Source organism: Camellia sinensis, chromosome 14 (genome assembly GCF_055761805.1).
Source record: "Camellia sinensis isolate YWXY chromosome 14, ASM5576180v1, whole genome shotgun sequence".
Taxonomy (NCBI): Eukaryota; Viridiplantae; Streptophyta; class Magnoliopsida; order Ericales; family Theaceae; genus Camellia; species Camellia sinensis.
Genome location: NC_138974.1, coordinates 64,673,205 through 64,691,738, shown reverse-complemented (window position 1 = coordinate 64,691,738; position 18,534 = coordinate 64,673,205). Strand labels below are relative to the sequence as shown.

Here is an 18,534-nt window from a genome sequence, read left to right as displayed (position 1 = left end):
GCGACCAAACCGCTACATAGTCCCATGATCTATATAACCTCAAGGCCATGTTTGTTTGGGCGGACTGGATTAGCATTCCCATGATTAATAGTTCTAGGACTACGAATATGTTGGATTATGTATCCTATCTTAACTAATAGTCAAGTTTAAAATAATTAGTCCGTACTTCAATTGTTTAACCAAACATTGGATTAATAATTTTATTGGACTATTAGTCCAATCCCAAGCTCATGTCCACCCAAACAAACATGACCCAAAAGTATATACAAAGCCGTAAATCAAATCCAACACAAGGAGCTCTCAAACTTGGTGGAGTACTTGTCTGAATAGGTCACAGTTAATATCAAAGCGTAGGAAAATGCATTATTATGTGCATACATCAAAATAATAACAGGCATCAAACACTACTGTTGAATAAGCAAATAACAAGATACCCAATAAAATTAGTGCCCAAGTGACTCAAGAAAAAAGTATTCAACATGCAAATACGCCTTATTAATGTCATATGTATAATGTCTGGCTAAAGGTAAATTGCAGATATATGGCACAGATCGATTTCTTTTGATTTTGTTTTGTGTTTTTTGTGTTTTTTTTTATAAAACTTTTGCAGCTTTATTTATGTTTTAAGCACATAGTTAGGGCGAAAAATTAAGAGAGAAATATAAGATAGGTGGTGACGGGGTTGGGTCTGTAGTTCATGGTACACGGCACTCCTCTATGCTCCAAATTTCTTTTGCATACTGAGAAATTGTCCGGTCACTACTGAATTTGCCACTCCCAGCAGTGCTCATTATAGACATCTTTATCCATCTTTTTCTATCCCTGCAAGCAGGAAAAGGATTTCAGGATTCAAAGTAGGAGGACGATCAACACGTCTATCAAAATGAAGTGTGCTTGATGCAAAAAAGATCAAAATTGTCTTGTTTGTTAAAGAAAAAATGTGACCTAGAGGGGTCACAAAACCTAAATTGAGTGTCCATCTCTACCCTTCATACAAGGAAAGGTGAGGTGTAAAACTCTTACTTGTAAGCCTTGTCTACTCTTGCCTGAGCATCCATGTAGCTTGGGAAGTCATGGCCAACAAGGAAAAAATCACCACGGCCATAACCAGAATTTCCTTCCAGGGAATCAAAGAGTGGATTGTAATCATAGCTGCCAAATGCTCCACTTCTTACGAATTGCTTGGCCTCTTCAAACCGAGGATCTGGTTTGAACTGTAGAACAAGCAACAAAAATAATATTGTATCAGGACAAAAGCTGCAGTCCACATATATACGAACCAACGTAAAACAAAACACAGCTGGTTCAATATCAATGAGAACCACAGAATCAGTAGCTTTAGAAGCATTTTTGTGGTTTTAAAATGAAATTGCGTTGTTCAACAAACACTAAGAAATCAGAACTTATTTACCAGTCCTTTTTCTCTTTCCTCGCGCAGCCGAGGAACTTCATCTGCTGTTGCACCACAGAGAAAGAAATTCTCCTCCCCAATTTCCTCCCTGATTTCCACATTAGCCCCATCTAATGTCCCTATGATGAGACAGCCATTGAGTGCAAACTTCATGTTGCTTGTGCCACTTGCCTCCATACCCGCTGTGCTAATATGTTGTGATAGCTCACTTCCTGGTATAAGCTTCTCTGCTACAGATACATTATAATTTGGAACGAAAATTACCTGCAAAAAGTTTTGGCAATTAAAAAATGAACTTTGCATGAAAACTGAAAAATATATATAGGTTTCCAACAGTACATTATGACAGTATTAATTAGGGGAGGCATTGCATGCCAAAGGTCTAATGTATAAACATTTATGTGCTCTGTGAAAAATGTTGAACTTTGTGCATATATCTTAAAAGAGAATCTAGCATGAAAAGTGTGCCATTCATAGCCTCTCTCATAGACAAAGTTAAGAAGAAGCAAGTGCTGTGGATATCTAAAATTGGGAAGGTTTATAGTATGTTTTACTGATGAAACACTACAAAGTTACACTATCTCTCATTACTTTTCTTTTCTTGGGGGACAATGATCAACGATGTAATGGAAGTTTCCTTATTGGAACACCACAAACGTCCATTTAATAATTTTTCTTTTCTTAGGGGGACAATGATCAACAGTGTAACCGAATTCCTTTTCCCAAAAGAGTTTCTAATTTCTCTCTTTAAAATCAGTCAAATCCATTCTTGGAAAATTCTGTGCTTGCAACCTCATGTCCTGGAAGCCCATCAACAATCTGTAAGACTAAGTTCAAGCAGGTTCACTTCTGTATTCTGGGAGTGATGGTACGTACCCACATTATGCTTAATCGAATTCCATTGATGATGGAAAAAAAATATGCTGATATACGAAGAATACAAATGAAAAAACTACAGATACAAACGGATGCCACACACCTTAGTTACCACAGTTTGATGTAACGGAACTACTACATGTAGTTTCCATAAAAGCAACTGCAGCAAAGCTGCACTATGAGGAACATTATAGCAAAACAAGAAAGACTTATAATGTTAAGATTTGTATTTCAGATGTAAGCCGAGACTCACCAGCAACTAGAAAATATTTGCATCATGTGAAAAGTTTATACTAATTATTTACCTTCAAATAGCTGTTGACCTCGGGATCATTGTTGACAACAGCCCCAACATCATTCACTAGCTTGACTATTCTTTTTGCATTTGTATATGTCGCAAATGCTTTTCCTCCAAGCATGATGGTGCGTGGTGTAGTATTTTTTCTCTCTTCAGGGCTCATCTCCTGTCACAGATCCGTTCCAAGGAACTTCTTAATATATCTACCCTAAAATATTTGCTAAATTGAAAGATAAACTTTGAAGACTGGAGCTTAACTGCATTGAACTAATTGCTTGTAAGAGATTATAATCATTTCAGGATTTTACCATAATAAAAAAAGGAAGACCAGACCAAATTATCTATTATATGACTGTCAGGTGCATCATAAAGACGAGATACAGGGATATGATGAGACTATAATAAGATTATTATATGACATTTATGAATTATGAACTCTGTTGACATACCCAGATATATGTGTGTGGAGAATATATTGACACAACAAACTTAAGTGGACACAGGCAGTAGGTGTAATGAAATTTTGTTAGCAAGGTAAAGTTATTTAAGCATGAAAATTACATGATTAAATAGTTTGAACACAAAGAAGTTTATGATACCTTTAACTTCTTGTACCTATAGACCGCACCCAGAATATTTAGTAGCTGTCTTTTATATTCATGGATCCGCTTGACCTGTATGTCAAAGAGGCTATTTGGGTCAATGCTTACACCTGTCACTTGAAATATGAACTGAGCTAATCGCTGCTTGTTAGCCATCTTGGCTGATTCCCACTCAGCTTGGAAGTCTGCATCGTCAGCAAACTGTTGGAGAAGAAGGTTCAGCAGTGACATTATTATAATCATACAGAAAAATTCACTGACAGATGATTTTTAATATGATCTAAAAATCATCTCTAGTACATACTTTCCGAAGATCTACAAGTAGGTCAAGGTTGGTCACCCATTGATCAGTTTTTAACCGTTTGGTGATGATGTGGCTGAGTTCAGGGCTACAAAATCGGAGCCATCTGCGAGGAGTAATACCATTGGTTTTATTCTGGAACTTCTTAGGCCATATAGAGACATAGTCTGCAAATAACTCGGACTTTAAAATGTCACTATGCAACTGGGCAACACCATTCACCTGCAGGCAGATGGCCAACGAGAGAAGTCACTTATTCATTTCCAAATGAAATTGATCAACAGATTATAAGAGGTAGTAAAGGATTAGTGGATCAAGGGCTTAACAAATGAGCAGGACTGTGGGCATACGACTAAATAAAGGTAAGGAAGCAATACAACAATAATAGTAGTTCAAGTGGACAACATGATTCAATCAGCAGGATTTTTCAGCTTCTGATAGTATGGTCTATATTTAGTTGGAAATTAAAATTACTGTAGCTCCCAAATCAACATAAAATTTGTAGTTTAACAATAAGGAAAGAAAAAAAAATCGATATTTAGTACGGAGATGTTCTCAAGAAAACTTATTAATGGTTTAATACAATTTTCTGCTTTCAGCTTTTCAAAAACCAATTCTCATAAGAGTTTTAGATTATGGGGGATACACAATGTAATCTGTTTGTTGATCCACAAAGAAGGGAGCTCATACCGTATGTGAAGACACCACGCATAAATTTGCCATCCGCACAACTGGTTTTTGGGGATTGTTATCCATAACGCGCATGCTGGAAAGCTTACTTTCAAGTTCTGGTTTTGTTGAACGTATCATTGCTATAAACTGCAAGAATTTCATCTTCTTTATTTGGAAATTGTAAAACAATATACACGTAATAAAGAGAAAAAATAAGACAGGATGGACAAACCCTCTTGTCGATTTCTTCAATGATTTCCATATGGCGAGGAAGAAGTTTCCACATTACAGCTTGCGACCATTTCTCTAGTGCCTCAGGAAGGACAGTATGATTTGTATAAGCAATTGTCCTGGTTCAAAATTTCCCTTTTTGTTATTCATTAGCACCAATCATAATTTTGCACTGTGAACACATTAAAAGTGGCAGCAGAAAAAATAGGTGCTGAGAAAGAGTAAATGAAGCAAAACAATTAAGAGAAAATGATAACTGCACCTTGTTGTCACATCCCAAGCTTCATCCCATCCAAGTCCTTCATCATCCACTAGTAATCGCATTAGCTCTGGAATTGCAAGAGTAGGATGCGTATCATTCAGCTGTACCGCAACCTTATTGGGAAATTCAGACCACTGCCACAAGCCCTTTCCATCTTTTCTCTCCTTAAATCTGACAATCATGTCCTGAGATTGATCCCATGATTAGAAAACAACATGGAAAAGTAGCAACTAAGATTGATCTCAACAAACTTAAATAAGAAAAAGGAATCACAAACTTAGTACTAAGAAGAATGGGGGGCCTAAACAAATACAGAATGGAAAAGGCAGCCAACCTGAAGTGATGCACTGCACAGGAAAAATTGTTGCTTCAATCGTAAAAGCTTTCCATTTTCTGTAGCATCCCCAGGATATAGAACAGCACAAATCTGCAAAGGCACATTTCCAGATCACTATACCACGCAAAAACAATTGAGACACAGATGAGAACAGAAGCAGCTTTCCAACAGTTAAGAGTTACATTTAGTCTGAGCATTTATTATGAGAAAGAAAAATGTACCAGTTTTAATTCAGGACATATATTACTTTTTCCTTCAATGATTTTGTATTTCACAATTACAGTTCAGGACGAAGACCAAAACCACAGTTTCCCTGGACAATTATTCACAGCCCTAGAGTAGAAAGACAGCAGAGGTTTTGAAAGAAGTGAATAACATTTTGGACAACAAGAATGCAAGGGACCATGGTAGTATGTCATGAATTGTGTTCTTTGGCCAAAAAGGGCGGCTTGCTCTCCTTTTTATAGTAAGGAAAAACCAACCTGCTGAGCTCTAGAATGGAGCTGTGCAGCCGATTCATACTGTCCATCATTAAATTGAAAGAGGTTGAAGTCTTCAGCACCAGCTTTGGCTTCCCACAGGCGAAGATTAATAGTGTTCTTGGTTTTGTATCCTGGAATAGGCACATCATATGCTAGAGCTTGTACAATCTCCCCACCAACCCATTTCCGCCTGTAATACATTCAGAAAGAACCATCACATGGAGAATGTGCAGAAAATCCAAGCAACCATGCAACTACAAATTTAAATTCAGAAATCAAACTAAGACTTATAATCGCTTTCTTGAACCTAAACATATGAGCAACAATCCAGTTACGCAGAAAGAATCCTATAAGCCACACTTACGATCCTGAGGGATGTACTTCAACTTGACCAAAAAATCTGACAGGGAACACAATGTCATGTCTGACAACTTCCCAAGGGCTAAACTTCTGCACAATTCCCACCAAATTTAGGCTTAGTACCCTTACATAATATAATCAATATTTGAAAGGACTATCATGTAAAATCAAACCTCAAGCCAGTCTTCTGCAATTTCTTCTTGGCCCTCCTTGCCAAACTGCTGCTTGAACAGTCCATATCTGTACCTCAAACCATACCCCCATGCAGGCAAATTTAATGTTGCCATAGAATCGAGAAAGCACGAAGCAAGCCTTCCCAGACCCCCATTTCCAAGGGCTGCATCTTTCTCCTGCAAAAAAAATATTTCTGAAATAATCAATAACTTGATACAGTTAAGACTAAAATAAGTTAAACAATGAATATAGCCCAAAAACACACTACATAATTCTGTTTTGCAAAAGGTGAAAGGCTGATATGTCTACCTAAGATAGGTCCATAAGAATGTAGAATCTCACAAAGTTACTAACAGAATTGAACCAATAAAATTGTGTCAAATATTATAGAAGCATCTTTTACAAGAAAGCACAAATAATAATAGATTTTCTCAGCTTCTTTGAGCCAAAATCAGAAGCCAATATGAAATCAAGTGAAATGGATAGTTATGAATGGTGCAAAATCTAAATACAAAGACCTCCATGGTAAAATGCTTAATGTTATGACTTAAGAAAAGGATTCAAAACAAATGTTACAATACAAGCGGATTGAAAGAAATCAACCTACCTGCTGAACAATTTCCTCAAGTTCATGACCCAGCTTATTCAGAGCGTCTGTATATGCATCTTGAATGTCCAGGTTTCCAATTGCATTAGTTAATGCTCTTCCTTGGAGATATTCCATGGATAAATAGTATGTTTGCTTTGGATTTGATTTGTGAAAATGAAGATAGGTCTCATTCCATTTCTGCAGAAGCAATTGTCAGGCAAAACACATCCACCTTTAGATCAGCTGCAATTTATGAGTAAGTAAACGTGCATACACTAGCTTTTATCTCTAATTGACATCTTTTCCAAGTAAAGAATGTGCTTTAGATTGTGTTTTGATTTTAGATTTGTGGAGGGAAAAGAAAATGAAAGGGAAATCCCTTCCTTTGTCTTTTCCCTCTACAAATCTAAGATCCAAAAACAGCCTAAGTGTCCACAAAACTAAAAATCATATCTTTGCATTCTTTGCTCTTTTTTTCCTTCACAAAACTAAAAATCATGAGATGTAGCTGTAATTCAATTGGCCCAACTACATCGTATGAACTATTTCTTTATTTTTTTGGGAAAGTTTCATGAATATACCACAACTATTCAAAACATATACTTGTATAAGCATGCATTCAGGTGACATCACATTAATATAAAAAAAAAGTCGGCTCAATATTACTGTCTAGGTTTTATTCCAAGACCTCACACGTTTACATCACTGTAAAACACTTGACAAATTAGTAAAATCTCTGTAGTTTGATACTATGAAGTGACAAATAGCGAGATAAAGTTCTTCAAACACAAAACCTTCATAGATTACTCTTCAAGTCTTACTTGTATCAGATGATCACGAACACTCTCTGCTGTCGCATAGAATGCTTGCTCTGGCTCAAACTTGAAAGGAGAAAAATGAGGACTATATTGCGCATGGTAACTAATGTTGGATGCAACCTCGGCTGCTTCTTGGGCCGTTGGGTGTGCAACAGCCGGAACTTTGGCAAATACACCAGCTTTAGCAGAAACACCAGACTTAGTTTTACCATTGACTTCGGTTATAGTAGCCATGCCTACTACTCTTACCAGCTTCTACAGTAGTACTACAAATGGCAAAAATAACCTAAAACAACAAGAGTAATCAATTAAAATTTATGACAACCACAGCAACAATACAACTAAGGTAAAAAATAAAATAGAACAAAACTAAATTAAGCATTTAAAACTGCTTATTACTCTTTGTATGACCACGCTTTTGCTCCAAGCAAATACTAGTATCGCCGACAGTTAAAAAATATTGTTCTATTATTTAGACAGAACTGTCACATGAGGTTTGGGGCTGATAAATCAAACGAACCGAACAGCTCGAACTCGAATCATGTTCAGCTCATTAAAAACTCGTTTGAACTCATTTCATTAAGTAAACAAGCAAATCTTGAAGTCATTTGGCGCTCGTTAAAGTTTTCAAACCAAATTTGAACAATCAATTGTTCGTTTGGCTCAGTTCAATAAGTGTAAAACTATATAACAATACTGAACTACTCGACAAAAACTTGTTTGAGATTGGATCGAAAATTTAATGAACCCAGCTTAACAAATTTTCAAGCTCGTTACAGTTTTCAAACTAAGCTTGAACAGTTCACTCGTTTGGCTCGGCGTGTGATTGATCTCTGAATTCCTAGATTTTTTTTTTAATAAAAATATATGCCGAATCAGAGCAACAAGCCAACAATACAATCAAGATAAGAAATAAAATAAAATGGAACAAAAACAAATTAAGCTTTAAAAAATTATGCAAAATGATACTATTGAAAGCTTAGGTTTCCCTAGTAGAGATTATGCTATGCAGAAGGAGTTGATTTTGATTCTTCATCGTAGACAAGTGAAGAAAAAGAATTGGAGGATTAACAACCACAGAAATGTAATCTAGAAAAGAACATTACCTTTATTGCTTCGATCAAATCAAGTTGCGGTAAAAAATTGGAAGAGCTTTGATAAACTACATATGGTGGCAATACGAAGCAAGGCTACGAATTGGGATGATATTTAAAGAGAGAAGGGAAAGAGAGTGTGAAATTCTAGTGAGGGAAAAAGGGCAAAGAGACAAGAAGAGGAGTGTGGGAGTGCATGTGGTGGTGAATATGATATAATATGATATGATTGACAGAGAGAGAGAGAGAGAGAGAGAGAGAGGAGAAGAAAATATCAGAGGAAGCTTACCAAAAAAATATCAGAGAGAGAGAGAGAGAGAGAGAGAGAAGACGACGGAAGAGTTCCATGGAAGTGAAGTGAGAGAGAGAGAGTTGACATGGCGCGTTGAGATCGGTGAAAAATAGTAAGAGTAGAAACGGAAAGACATGTGAGCCTCTTGAAAAGAAAGCGCGCACTACGATACGAGTCACGATTAGGATTAGGATAACCCCAACCAGAACTGTATTTCTCCTCTCCTTTGATGCTGTTTATTTAAGGGAAAATTGGCTTAAGGTCCCTCCTCTACTTTTGATATGAGGAGAGGTCTTTTATAATATGTTTTAATGGTTAAGGTCTCTCAAATTTATTTTAGGTTATAAAGTACCTAAATTACCCTTCCTTTATAACATAAATTTGTTTGAATATTATATGGTTGAGTTAACTGATACATTTTGGAAACCGAATTTGAAGGGGAGATTTTGTCGGAGATTTCAGTGGAGATTTTGAAGTATACCATATTGAAATCAAGAATTGAACAAAATAAACATGGCACTGAGAAGTATACCATATTGAAATCAAGAATTGAACAAAATAAACATACCAGAGAAAAATGCACATTCTGGAGAAATTACACATTCTTGAGGAAATTTCCATTCTAGAGAAAATTTCAATTCATAATATTAAAATGCAAGAAAAATTTACATACACAAGCAGAGAAAATTAACCATGATAGAGACACTCAATGGAGGAAAGTGGTGCGATGTGGTCAGAGAAAATTATAAATACTAGAGAAACTTAGACAGGGGCAAGAGTGTAATTGACATTGCAGAGAAGGATACATATTCCAGAGAAATTTACAAAGCAGAGAAATTCAGAGACAAAATGACAAAACATATTCAAGAATAAGATTAAAATTCAGAGAAATAACTTTTTCTCAAAGTACATATGGCAGAGAAAATTCCAAGAAGAAACATTCATTCCAGTCCACAATATTAAAATTCCAGAGAAAATTTAAAATGACAAAGACACAAGGGAGGAAAGTGGTGCGATGTGGTCAGAGAAAATTATAAATACCAGAGAAACTTAAGACAGAGGCAAGAGTGTAATTGACATTGCAGAGAAGGATACATATTCCAGAGAAATTTACAAAGCAGAGAAATTCAGATACAAAATGACAGAAACATATTCAAGAATAAGATCAAAATTCAGAGAAATAACTTTTTCTCAAAGTACATATGGCAGAGAAAATTCCAAGAAGAAACATTCATTCCAGTCCACAATATTAAAATTCCAGAGAAAATTTAAAATGACAAAGACACAAGGGAGGAAAGTGGTGCGATGTGGTCAGAGAAAATTATAAATACCAGAGAAACTTAAGACAGAGGCAAGAGTGTAATTGACATTGCAGAGAAGGATACATATTCCAGAGAAATTTACAAAGCAGGGAAATTCAGAGACAAAATGACAGAAACATATTCAAGAATAAGATCAAAATTCAGAGAAATAACTTTTTCTCAAAGTACATATGGCAGAGAAAATTCCAAGAAGAAACATTCATTCCAATCCACAATATTAAAATTCCAGAGAAAATTTAAAATGACAAAGACACAAGGGAGGAAAGTAATGTGATGTGGTCAGAGAAAATTATAAATACCAGAGAAACTTAAGACAGAGGCAAGAAAGCAATAGACATTCTAGATTAAGATAGACATTGCAATTAAAAATACATATTACAGAGAAATTTACGGAGCAGGAAAATTTATAGACAGAATTACAGAAACATGTTCAAGAATAAGATAAAAACACAAAAAATTGTTGTGAAAATAAACTTGCCAGGGAAAATTGAAAGAAGAAAATTACATTAATCAAAAATCAGAGAAATTCAAATGCTAGAGAAATTTACAGATAAAATCAAACAAACATGTTGAAGAATAAGTTCAAAATACACAGAAATAAATTTTTTCAAATGCAGGTAGCTTTTTATTACGAAATTGAAACCCTAATTTATGAAAGGTTATTATAAAATGCTATTAACTGTGTTTCCAGAGAAAATCTAGTTGTATTGTAGAAAAACTGACCAGAGTTAGGATGAAACTTGAATGATGAGCTGATATGGCCCGCGATGAAGATGCGACGTGACGAAGATGGACTGAGATGATGATGAGCCGTGAAAACGAAGCTTTAACCTAAGTCAGAGAAATTTGTGAGGAAGGAATGAGAATGATTTTTGGAGAGGATAACGAAGCTGTAATGTCGATGGTGCAGATGATGTTGAAACCCTAATTCTGCTGGTCTCCTGTTCGTGAAGATGCTGGATGTTTGGAATGTAACTGAGACGTCGGAATGAGTTTGGTTCTGTGTTGATTTTGGCGAGGGTATTTTGGTCCACAAAATAATTAAAAACGCGCGCCAAGTTGTTTCAGGGACGTGAGGCATCACTATCTTTTTGTGTGTCCTTTAGCCTCTAAATTGTTATTATTAGGGACCTTAAAAAAAAATCCCCTTTATTTAACTGGCAAATAACCTCAAGAAAAATAATTACAAAGATATGATAAATATTAATAATTATTTTTTATTAATATATAATTAATTTTTAAAAAAACTAGTGAAATATCTCTTTTTAACTTTGTATAGTATGAGAGGTCAAATATAATTATTTTTATTAGTTAAGGTTTCTTAATAATTTTTTTTTGTATCGAGACTAAAATTTCTCTGAGTTGAGTTGAAATTTCTTTTAGTTAAATTTTTTTTTGTGAAAATGTTGAAGAACCTACTATGAAAATAATATATGCCATTTATCTTATAAAATCTTAATATAAATGACCTTAAAAAAATTCTCTTAACTTTTATTGATACCACTTTGGTGTAATTGTACCTTATTTAAAGAGCTTATTAATCTTTATTTTTATTTTATTTTTTATTTTGAGTGCTTGTGTCAAATTATTTGATGTAATTTTTATTTACAGTTTAGTTGGTAGAGATAACTTAAATAAATTAAAATTTTGATTATCTAGAAGTTAAAGTAAAGTATTTTAAGTTATACTATCTTATTATCAATTTTTAAATTATAAATAAATCACAAGATATATATGGATCCAATAATAAAGAAGAAGAGAGATGCTTTATCATCACTGCTAAAAACTCCCACGGACTCCTTGTGATCGCGCACTCAACCACAGGGTTCACTGGAGAAGTGATTATTTTAATAATTTTTTAGCTGAAAAAAAAAATAAAAAAAAATAGAAGTATTTAAAAATAATTTTGTAACTTTCTATAAATAAAAAAAGCATGTAAAAAAGAGAATTAAAATCAAGATTTATATGGTATAAATTTAACGGCTCATCGGATGGGCACATACCAGTAATAATTATTAAATGTGGAACTCTTTCCTAAAATTGGGAGTCAGAGCTCAATTTACACATAAGTGAAGAGAATCAAACTCCTAATTATCAGGTACAAGAACTCTAATAAGTTACCGGTTGATTAATGGAACCTTCTGTGATTTTGAATTTTTAATATGGCGAAATTAACATTGAAAGCAGCACAGCCTATTTACAATAGAGGGGGAAAATGATGAATAGTCCAATTTTCATTTCTTTTCCATCTTCTAATGAAGACTTTGGAACCTATTCCTCTCAACTTACCAAAAAATTTAGGTTACTATGAACAATTTGTCTCCAAATTTAAGCCACAGAGTTTTAGTGAAATATAGAACAAAGACTAAAAGTCATTTAACAAAAGCTTTTTGACAAAAATCAGACTCACCCACATCCTGATGATCTAGTTTATAAGCCGAAGGGTAACCACTTATTGGTCCACCTTAAAAGTCAAAAAACCATGTCAAAGCCTAGAATGTGGGAATATACAAAAAACCAAACAGTTGTATAACAACAATTTGCACAATTGAATTATTCAAGCAGAACGGAATTGATAGGCGTCACTGTCTTCAATTCCAAACATATTTCGATTAACCTTCCTTAAATCAATGTTTTCAGATTGATGAGAAGTGGAAGCAGCAAGGGAAACGTTCTCTTTAAAATCTTTCCGAATCCTCCATAATACCTCGACGCAGTCTTTCATTGAGGGCCTTGATTGTCTTTGAGTGGCGAGGCAACGTTGAGCCAGTTTGAGAACTTTCTCCACAACCATGATTGATCCTGGACTTCTTCGTAGTCTTGGATCCATTGCCACTACTGCATCTCCTTCTTTGAGTCTTTGCATTGCCTGCATACACAGATCATCTTTATTTCTATTTGATTATCTGTCATGGTCACTTGATCAATAGTGCCATCTAATTCAAACTTAAAATCAAATTTAAAAAAGAAAAAAGAAAAAAAAAAAAGGCAGAACCACCAAAGTAAAGAAAACAAATTCATAGTTACAGAAGTAGGTTCATTCTTGTTGAATACTATGTTAAAAAAACTTATGTAGTAATGTCGGATTTGTTTGGATAATTTCCCTTGTGAAGGGGAAGTGTTGACCGTCTAATCATGGAAATTATAAAGGTGCCGTGTGATGAATTTCTAATTTGCAACACATGAGACAAGGGTAATACGAAGAGAGCATGAACGATGTGATTTGAGTTAGAAGCATCATGTGATGCAAACATAAAGCAGATTGTGACTCCAACTTTTAACATTACAGAGGTGTCATGTGATGTCTGTGAGAAATAGGAACCAAACTCTGATTTGTTACATCTCTTTCCTGAACTCAATGAAAAAAGAAAATTTGAATTTGGCTGGCCATATATTAGATCTAGTTATGGTAGATACATTTATATGATCAAGAAAGCAATTGTCTATTTTATGTCAACACCACAAACACTGCAAGGAAGAATCCGAACTCTAAAAGCATTAGCTATTTGAAGTATCCACTTCATTGACATGAATTTTGGATCCAGTCCTTTCTCACATTACATTGGATCTTTCTGTGAAACTTAGATTAGGATCACAACTTCCAGATTTCTTTTCCTGGTAGGTAACAGCTTGAAATTCTCTCTCAAATTTAGGGATTAGACAATAACATAGTTGGAAGTGCAATCATTTTATTGTGTTTGTTGGGATGAAAAGATGTTTTTAGTCCAAATAAACCAAAATGCAGAACCATGTTTGTCATGAGCGAAAAAACAACTAAAAAGTCACTTTTCCCACAAATACGAAAGCAACTTTTATAGCAATTACCAAACACATCAGCTCTTTTAGATTCTAAAAAAGAAAAAAAAACACAACTAAAAAAGCAATTGCCAAACTCCACCTAAAATACCCCACTTAGTTTTGGTACAGCTATGAAATACAATGTGTGCTCTTTATACTTCTCATGTTCATTTAAATATTTATTGAATTGAAAAACTATTTGCTAATGCTAAGATATTGTTTTCTCCTAAAAATTTAGGACTCCGGCCAAAATAGGTATAGAGGTAGACATGACAAAATTCCGTGTCAATGGTTGGAACTCTCAAGCCAGGTTGCACAAGGAGGCTCGGTTACTGGTAGTGATTCTACACAACACGTGCTTTCCTACATAGATGTCAAGACCTCTTCTATGGCCTATGCTATTTCTGTTTCAAGCACTTTTATCCTAGTTCTCTTTTATTTGGATTTCAGAAAAAGAAAATACCTATATACGTTTGGTTAGGTGCTAGGATATCAGTTATAGGCATAATTAGTTTACCTATGCTAAAAAAAATGCACAAAAACACAATATAAAGGGACCCAAAACCTTAAAAATTGACGAGAACTAATTTGCATTATTATGCATGTAGTATATAAGCATTAAGCATTAGGGCACCCTCATGCTTATATACTACACATTACTTTAGTACCGCAATGTGGGACTTCACTTCACAAAATTAAAAGTTTATGTACTTGGAAGTGAGGCACAAGCTATTGCTGCTAAAAGCATGTTTGGTAAGCTATCATTTATTTGTTTTTTTTTTTTTTTGAATTGCTTACCCATTTTGCAGTTATTCTCTCCTTGACCGGCCTCCTTGGCTCAAGCGGGTGCCTTCCTGTCATCAGGTCTACAAGCAATACACCAAAGGAATAAACGTCACTCTTATGAGTAAGTTGATACGTCTTGAGGTATTCAGGATCCAAGTAACCAGCTGTTCCTTTGATTTGAGTCGAAATGTGAGTTGCTCCCGGATCTTCAACAGCTGATCGTGCAAATCCAAAGTCAGCCACTTTGGCACGGAGTTTCTCTGTGATGAGGATGTTTGACGCTTTTATGTCTCTGTGGATTACTGGAGGATCTGTAACACAACTGACCAAAACTCAGCATTTTCAATGTTTTTCACAATCAACTGGTAAGGACAATGATTGACTAGCTTGTTTTCAAAATTTGTGTTTTTGTGATCTTCCACAGCACAACAAAGGCCGGGGAAGTTTCCTATGGACCCAACAATCCAGAATTCGAACTTTAAAGCCTATACATTGATCATCTCAAGGTGGTTCAATAAAAATGGATGAAATCGTAAGTCAAATTGACAGTAGTTGATTCAAAAGATGGTTTCATACCTGTGTACATGTGCAGATATGTAACAGCATGAGCTACATCAATTGCAATGTCAAGACGTTCAGCGATTTCAAGCTCATTTCCACGCATACCTGCACAACAAAATTACTATCCTGATTTCAATTTTCCCAAATGAACATTTTCACAAACACTTTGAGGCCAATCTTAAAAGCGTTAACATCAATTATTTACTAGGGAAAAAGTGATTTCCACAATGGACCATATACATTGCGAAACTAATTAAGGTCAACTTTATAATTTTCAGAACTGGAATAGACAAAATTGTTGTAAATGTTCTTGATTTTCATATTCAAAAGTTGGTGAATATGTAGCTTGACCTACCATCCAAATGCTCCCGGAGTGTTCCATTGGCAACATATTCAACTACAATAATCCGTTCGTCCCCATGCTCCAAATATCCAAATAACCTCACCAAATTTAGATGTTCTATCTTCGATAATGTAAGGATTTCATTCTTAAACTCAACGAACAAGCGTTTATCGTGTAGATCCTGCCACAAAAATTCAAGATTATTACTCAAACGCATGGTCAATTACTGTGCAATTATAATTCTAGCTCTCATTATGTCTAAATTTTCCCATTTGGATACAATTTCATGCTCTAATTACAAAAGAAACACAAATTTTTACGTTCAAATATGGCATTGTAGCTTACAATATCTACCTTTTTAGCGCGCTTAATGGCAACAAAAGATCCATCTTTCAATTTCCCTTTGTACACCGTTCCAAAGCTTCCATCTCCAATTTTATTCACCGGAGAGAAATTATTAGTTGCTTTATAAATTTCATCCATGGAAAAAGCAATCGTTCCCGCCTGACTGCTTGCAGCCTTGGAAGATGAAGATCCATATGAATCGGAATACTTGAATTTGGACCGGCTCTTGCTGCTGCTGCTGCTTACTGCAGAATTATCTACTGAAACTGCAGACCACATACAAGAATGCATAACTAATATAAAAATTAATCCACAATCTGCACTCTCATCACAACAACAAAATAGTTAAAATTATTGCGTTATTGCGTAGACAGCTTGACTAAAAATTCCACATCTTTAATATTTCTAAGTATGAACAAGACCGTACTTTTGTCCTCTTATCAAGTTTCATTTTCATACCTCTGCATCAACACGACCTAACCCATATGCCTGGTAATCCTATTCACACATCACAACATATTATAGAGATAACAGCCTCACCTCACCTAGAAAATTAAAATAATACCCCCTCTAAAATTTGGGTCGGAGTTGAGCCCCTAATCGCTACCAACTTATGATATGTTTAGTTGGGAGATTTGGGAAGGGATTTCGAAAGGGAAAGAAAAAAAAAAATATGTGAAAGTAGGTGAAATTGTAGCATTTCACATACCTTTTTATTTTTCCTTTCCAAATCGCTTCTTAAATTCTCCATCCAAACATAGCATTACTGTGCAATTGAGTGGTCCAGTACTTAGTACTTATCAGAATTGACACTACCCGACAAAGCACAGGCTGCAAATTATGATATATGAATATATAGTATAGTAATTTTGTTGATCCAATTGAGAAGAGTGACTTACTGGGAATTCTAACATCAGGGGACTTGGAGTTGGGTTTTCTTGTTGGCCAGAAAAGTATGGTAGTGAAAACTACAGCAACTTTCTTGGCTGCAGCTCTGATGTAAGCAGTAAAGGTAGATTGATGAGTTTTCGTCCGAATCTGATGATTGTTCTTGTCTGTTTGATTATTTCTGGCAAGCCTGCTCTGTGAATTTTCTCTGTTTTGTTCTCTTTTGCGTGATTGGATCACCCGAGGACTTGAACTCGGACTCACCGTGGTCTTCCTCATTTGCAGAGATGGTGGCCGTGCCAAGTCTGGTCACACCATAAAATTCAATGCAAACATTTTGTCTGTTGCTTTCGTTTACTAAATCAGTGCTGCTAAAAAATAAAGATTTAATATATGTGATTTCGATAATAATTATTGTTCGTATTAATTATTACTGGTTGGATTGGGTTATAAAATGGAGAATAAGACTGGTTCAAAGTTCAAGTGTATTTGTTTGAATACTAGTTTAAGTAAGCTTTACGTGGTGATTGAGAGACATTTGGAGACAAGAAGGTTTTTTTGGGCTTAAAAAATGAAATAAAAAAATGATAATGTTATATGCATTAATTAATGTATCAACTAGTGTATTAATTGATGACGTCACATAATTTAAGAAATTTTTTGTATTTATAATGTGATTAATGAGTAAAGTAAAATCTATAATAATGTCATAACTAGTATTAATATATTAATTAATGCAGGGTACACTACCGATAAAAAAAAGGACTTGGACAGAAAATTAGATTTTAAAAAGTTGGGTAAACTCGACGTGTATGCACTTCGATGGGGCCACATATCATTGCCATGAATGATTAATTCAAATTGAACTGGGCTGTGTTTAGAGTCCTACAATATTAACATCTAAGCTCAAGTGGGCTCATACCCGGCTCATTTCACGGATGGATTTGATAACTGTAATAATATAATTTATTATATTTGACTTCATAAAAATGAATAATAAGTATAATTTTTAAAAATGTTATCTATTGACAAACATAACAAAATCATGTAATTATTAGAATCGGATCATTTTTTTTCTTTCTTTCTTTCTTTCTTTCATGAATTTATTCATAAAGGTGTATAGATAAACAAGTCATATCATCAAATGAAACTCATTCTGAGACTCACAAACTAGACTACACCTCTCTAGTCTATACTCAAACTATAGACTAAAAAGAAGCTACTCCCTATTTTAATTTTGAAGAAGGGAGAATAATTTTTAAACCACATAATTTTCAATTTTTAAATAAAAGACCCATTTGATGACTCCTGTGAGGCCTTAAGTTCAAATTTATGGACAGATATGCATTATAATCTAACTACAAATTTGTTAATATATTATTACTTTGTAGCAAGTCATCGGGCAGCCTGGTGGGCACACTCCTTAATACTCTCCTCAATGGGCGCTTGACCAGGGTTAAAGTCTTTCAACTCTAACAAGCTGGATTTTGTTGCACATATTGACTGAAGGAGCCCCCCCAAAAAACAGTAATATAGCAGCACGATTTTCTTGCTTACTTTCCATTCCAAAACCTTTGATGCATTCCAATGATACTGTCTCCGAATCTCAACCATTCACACTGCATCAGATGGTGTTGCTGAAATGAGCCAAAGCAACTGAAGAACTGATCAGCAAATCTAAATAGAAGATAG

General features: G+C 34.8%; 2 protein-coding genes across 3 annotated transcripts; both read right to left on the bottom strand.

The window, feature by feature from the left end:
- Positions 1 to 410: 410 nt before the first annotated feature.
- PHS2 (alpha-glucan phosphorylase 2) lies at positions 411 to 9,043 on the bottom strand. Of its 2 annotated transcripts, none has more exons than XM_082906089.1 (16): positions 8,520 to 9,043; positions 7,417 to 7,699; positions 6,614 to 6,793; positions 6,006 to 6,182; positions 5,837 to 5,922; positions 5,473 to 5,662; positions 4,988 to 5,080; positions 4,654 to 4,838; positions 4,393 to 4,510; positions 4,179 to 4,307; positions 3,492 to 3,710; positions 3,185 to 3,388; positions 2,593 to 2,751; positions 1,412 to 1,675; positions 1,024 to 1,214; positions 411 to 822 (listed from the first exon to the last, which is right to left on the bottom strand). In XM_082906089.1, the coding sequence occupies exons 2-16, from the start codon at positions 7,645 to 7,647 to the stop codon at positions 696 to 698; spliced, it is 2,553 nt and encodes an 850-aa protein (XP_082762215.1). In that variant the 5' UTR covers positions 7,648 to 7,699; positions 8,520 to 9,043; the 3' UTR covers positions 411 to 695. The 2 variants fall into 2 exon arrangements, with proteins under 2 accessions (XP_082762215.1, XP_082762216.1); XM_082906090.1 differs by having other exon boundaries at positions 8,797 to 9,009.
- A 3,419-nt stretch (positions 9,044 to 12,462) lies between these two features.
- LOC114297346 (calmodulin-binding receptor-like cytoplasmic kinase 2) lies at positions 12,463 to 18,519 on the bottom strand. Its single transcript, XM_028241761.2, has 7 exons — positions 18,227 to 18,519; positions 16,854 to 17,147; positions 15,964 to 16,220; positions 15,622 to 15,790; positions 15,282 to 15,371; positions 14,718 to 15,016; positions 12,463 to 12,990 (listed from the first exon to the last, which is right to left on the bottom strand). Exons 2-7 carry the CDS (start codon positions 17,119 to 17,121, stop codon positions 12,679 to 12,681), a joined length of 1,395 nt encoding a protein of 464 aa, XP_028097562.2. The 5' UTR covers positions 17,122 to 17,147; positions 18,227 to 18,519; the 3' UTR covers positions 12,463 to 12,678.
- Between the last annotated feature and the right edge of the window lie 15 nt (positions 18,520 to 18,534).

Coding starts and splice junctions, on each gene's coding strand:
- PHS2 (XM_082906089.1), bottom strand. CDS start 7,647: ATGGCTACTATAACCGAAGTCAATGGTAAAACTAAGTCTGGTGTTTCT. Junction 6,183..6,613: donor TTGAGGAAATTGTTCAGCAG/GTAGGTTGATTT, acceptor TTTTTTTTGCAG/GAGAAAGATGCAGCCCTTGG. Junction 5,081..5,472: donor TCCATTCTAGAGCTCAGCAG/GTTGGTTTTTCC, acceptor GTGCCTTTGCAG/ATTTGTGCTGTTCTATATCC.
- LOC114297346 (XM_028241761.2), bottom strand. CDS start 17,121: ATGAGGAAGACCACGGTGAGTCCGAGTTCAAGTCCTCGGGTGATCCAA. Junction 16,221..16,853: donor CCCTGATGTTAGAATTCCCA/GTAAGTCACTCT, acceptor TGTGGTCTGCAG/TTTCAGTAGATAATTCTGCA. Junction 15,372..15,621: donor ACTCCGGGAGCATTTGGATG/GTAGGTCAAGCT, acceptor TTTGTTGTGCAG/GTATGCGTGGAAATGAGCTT.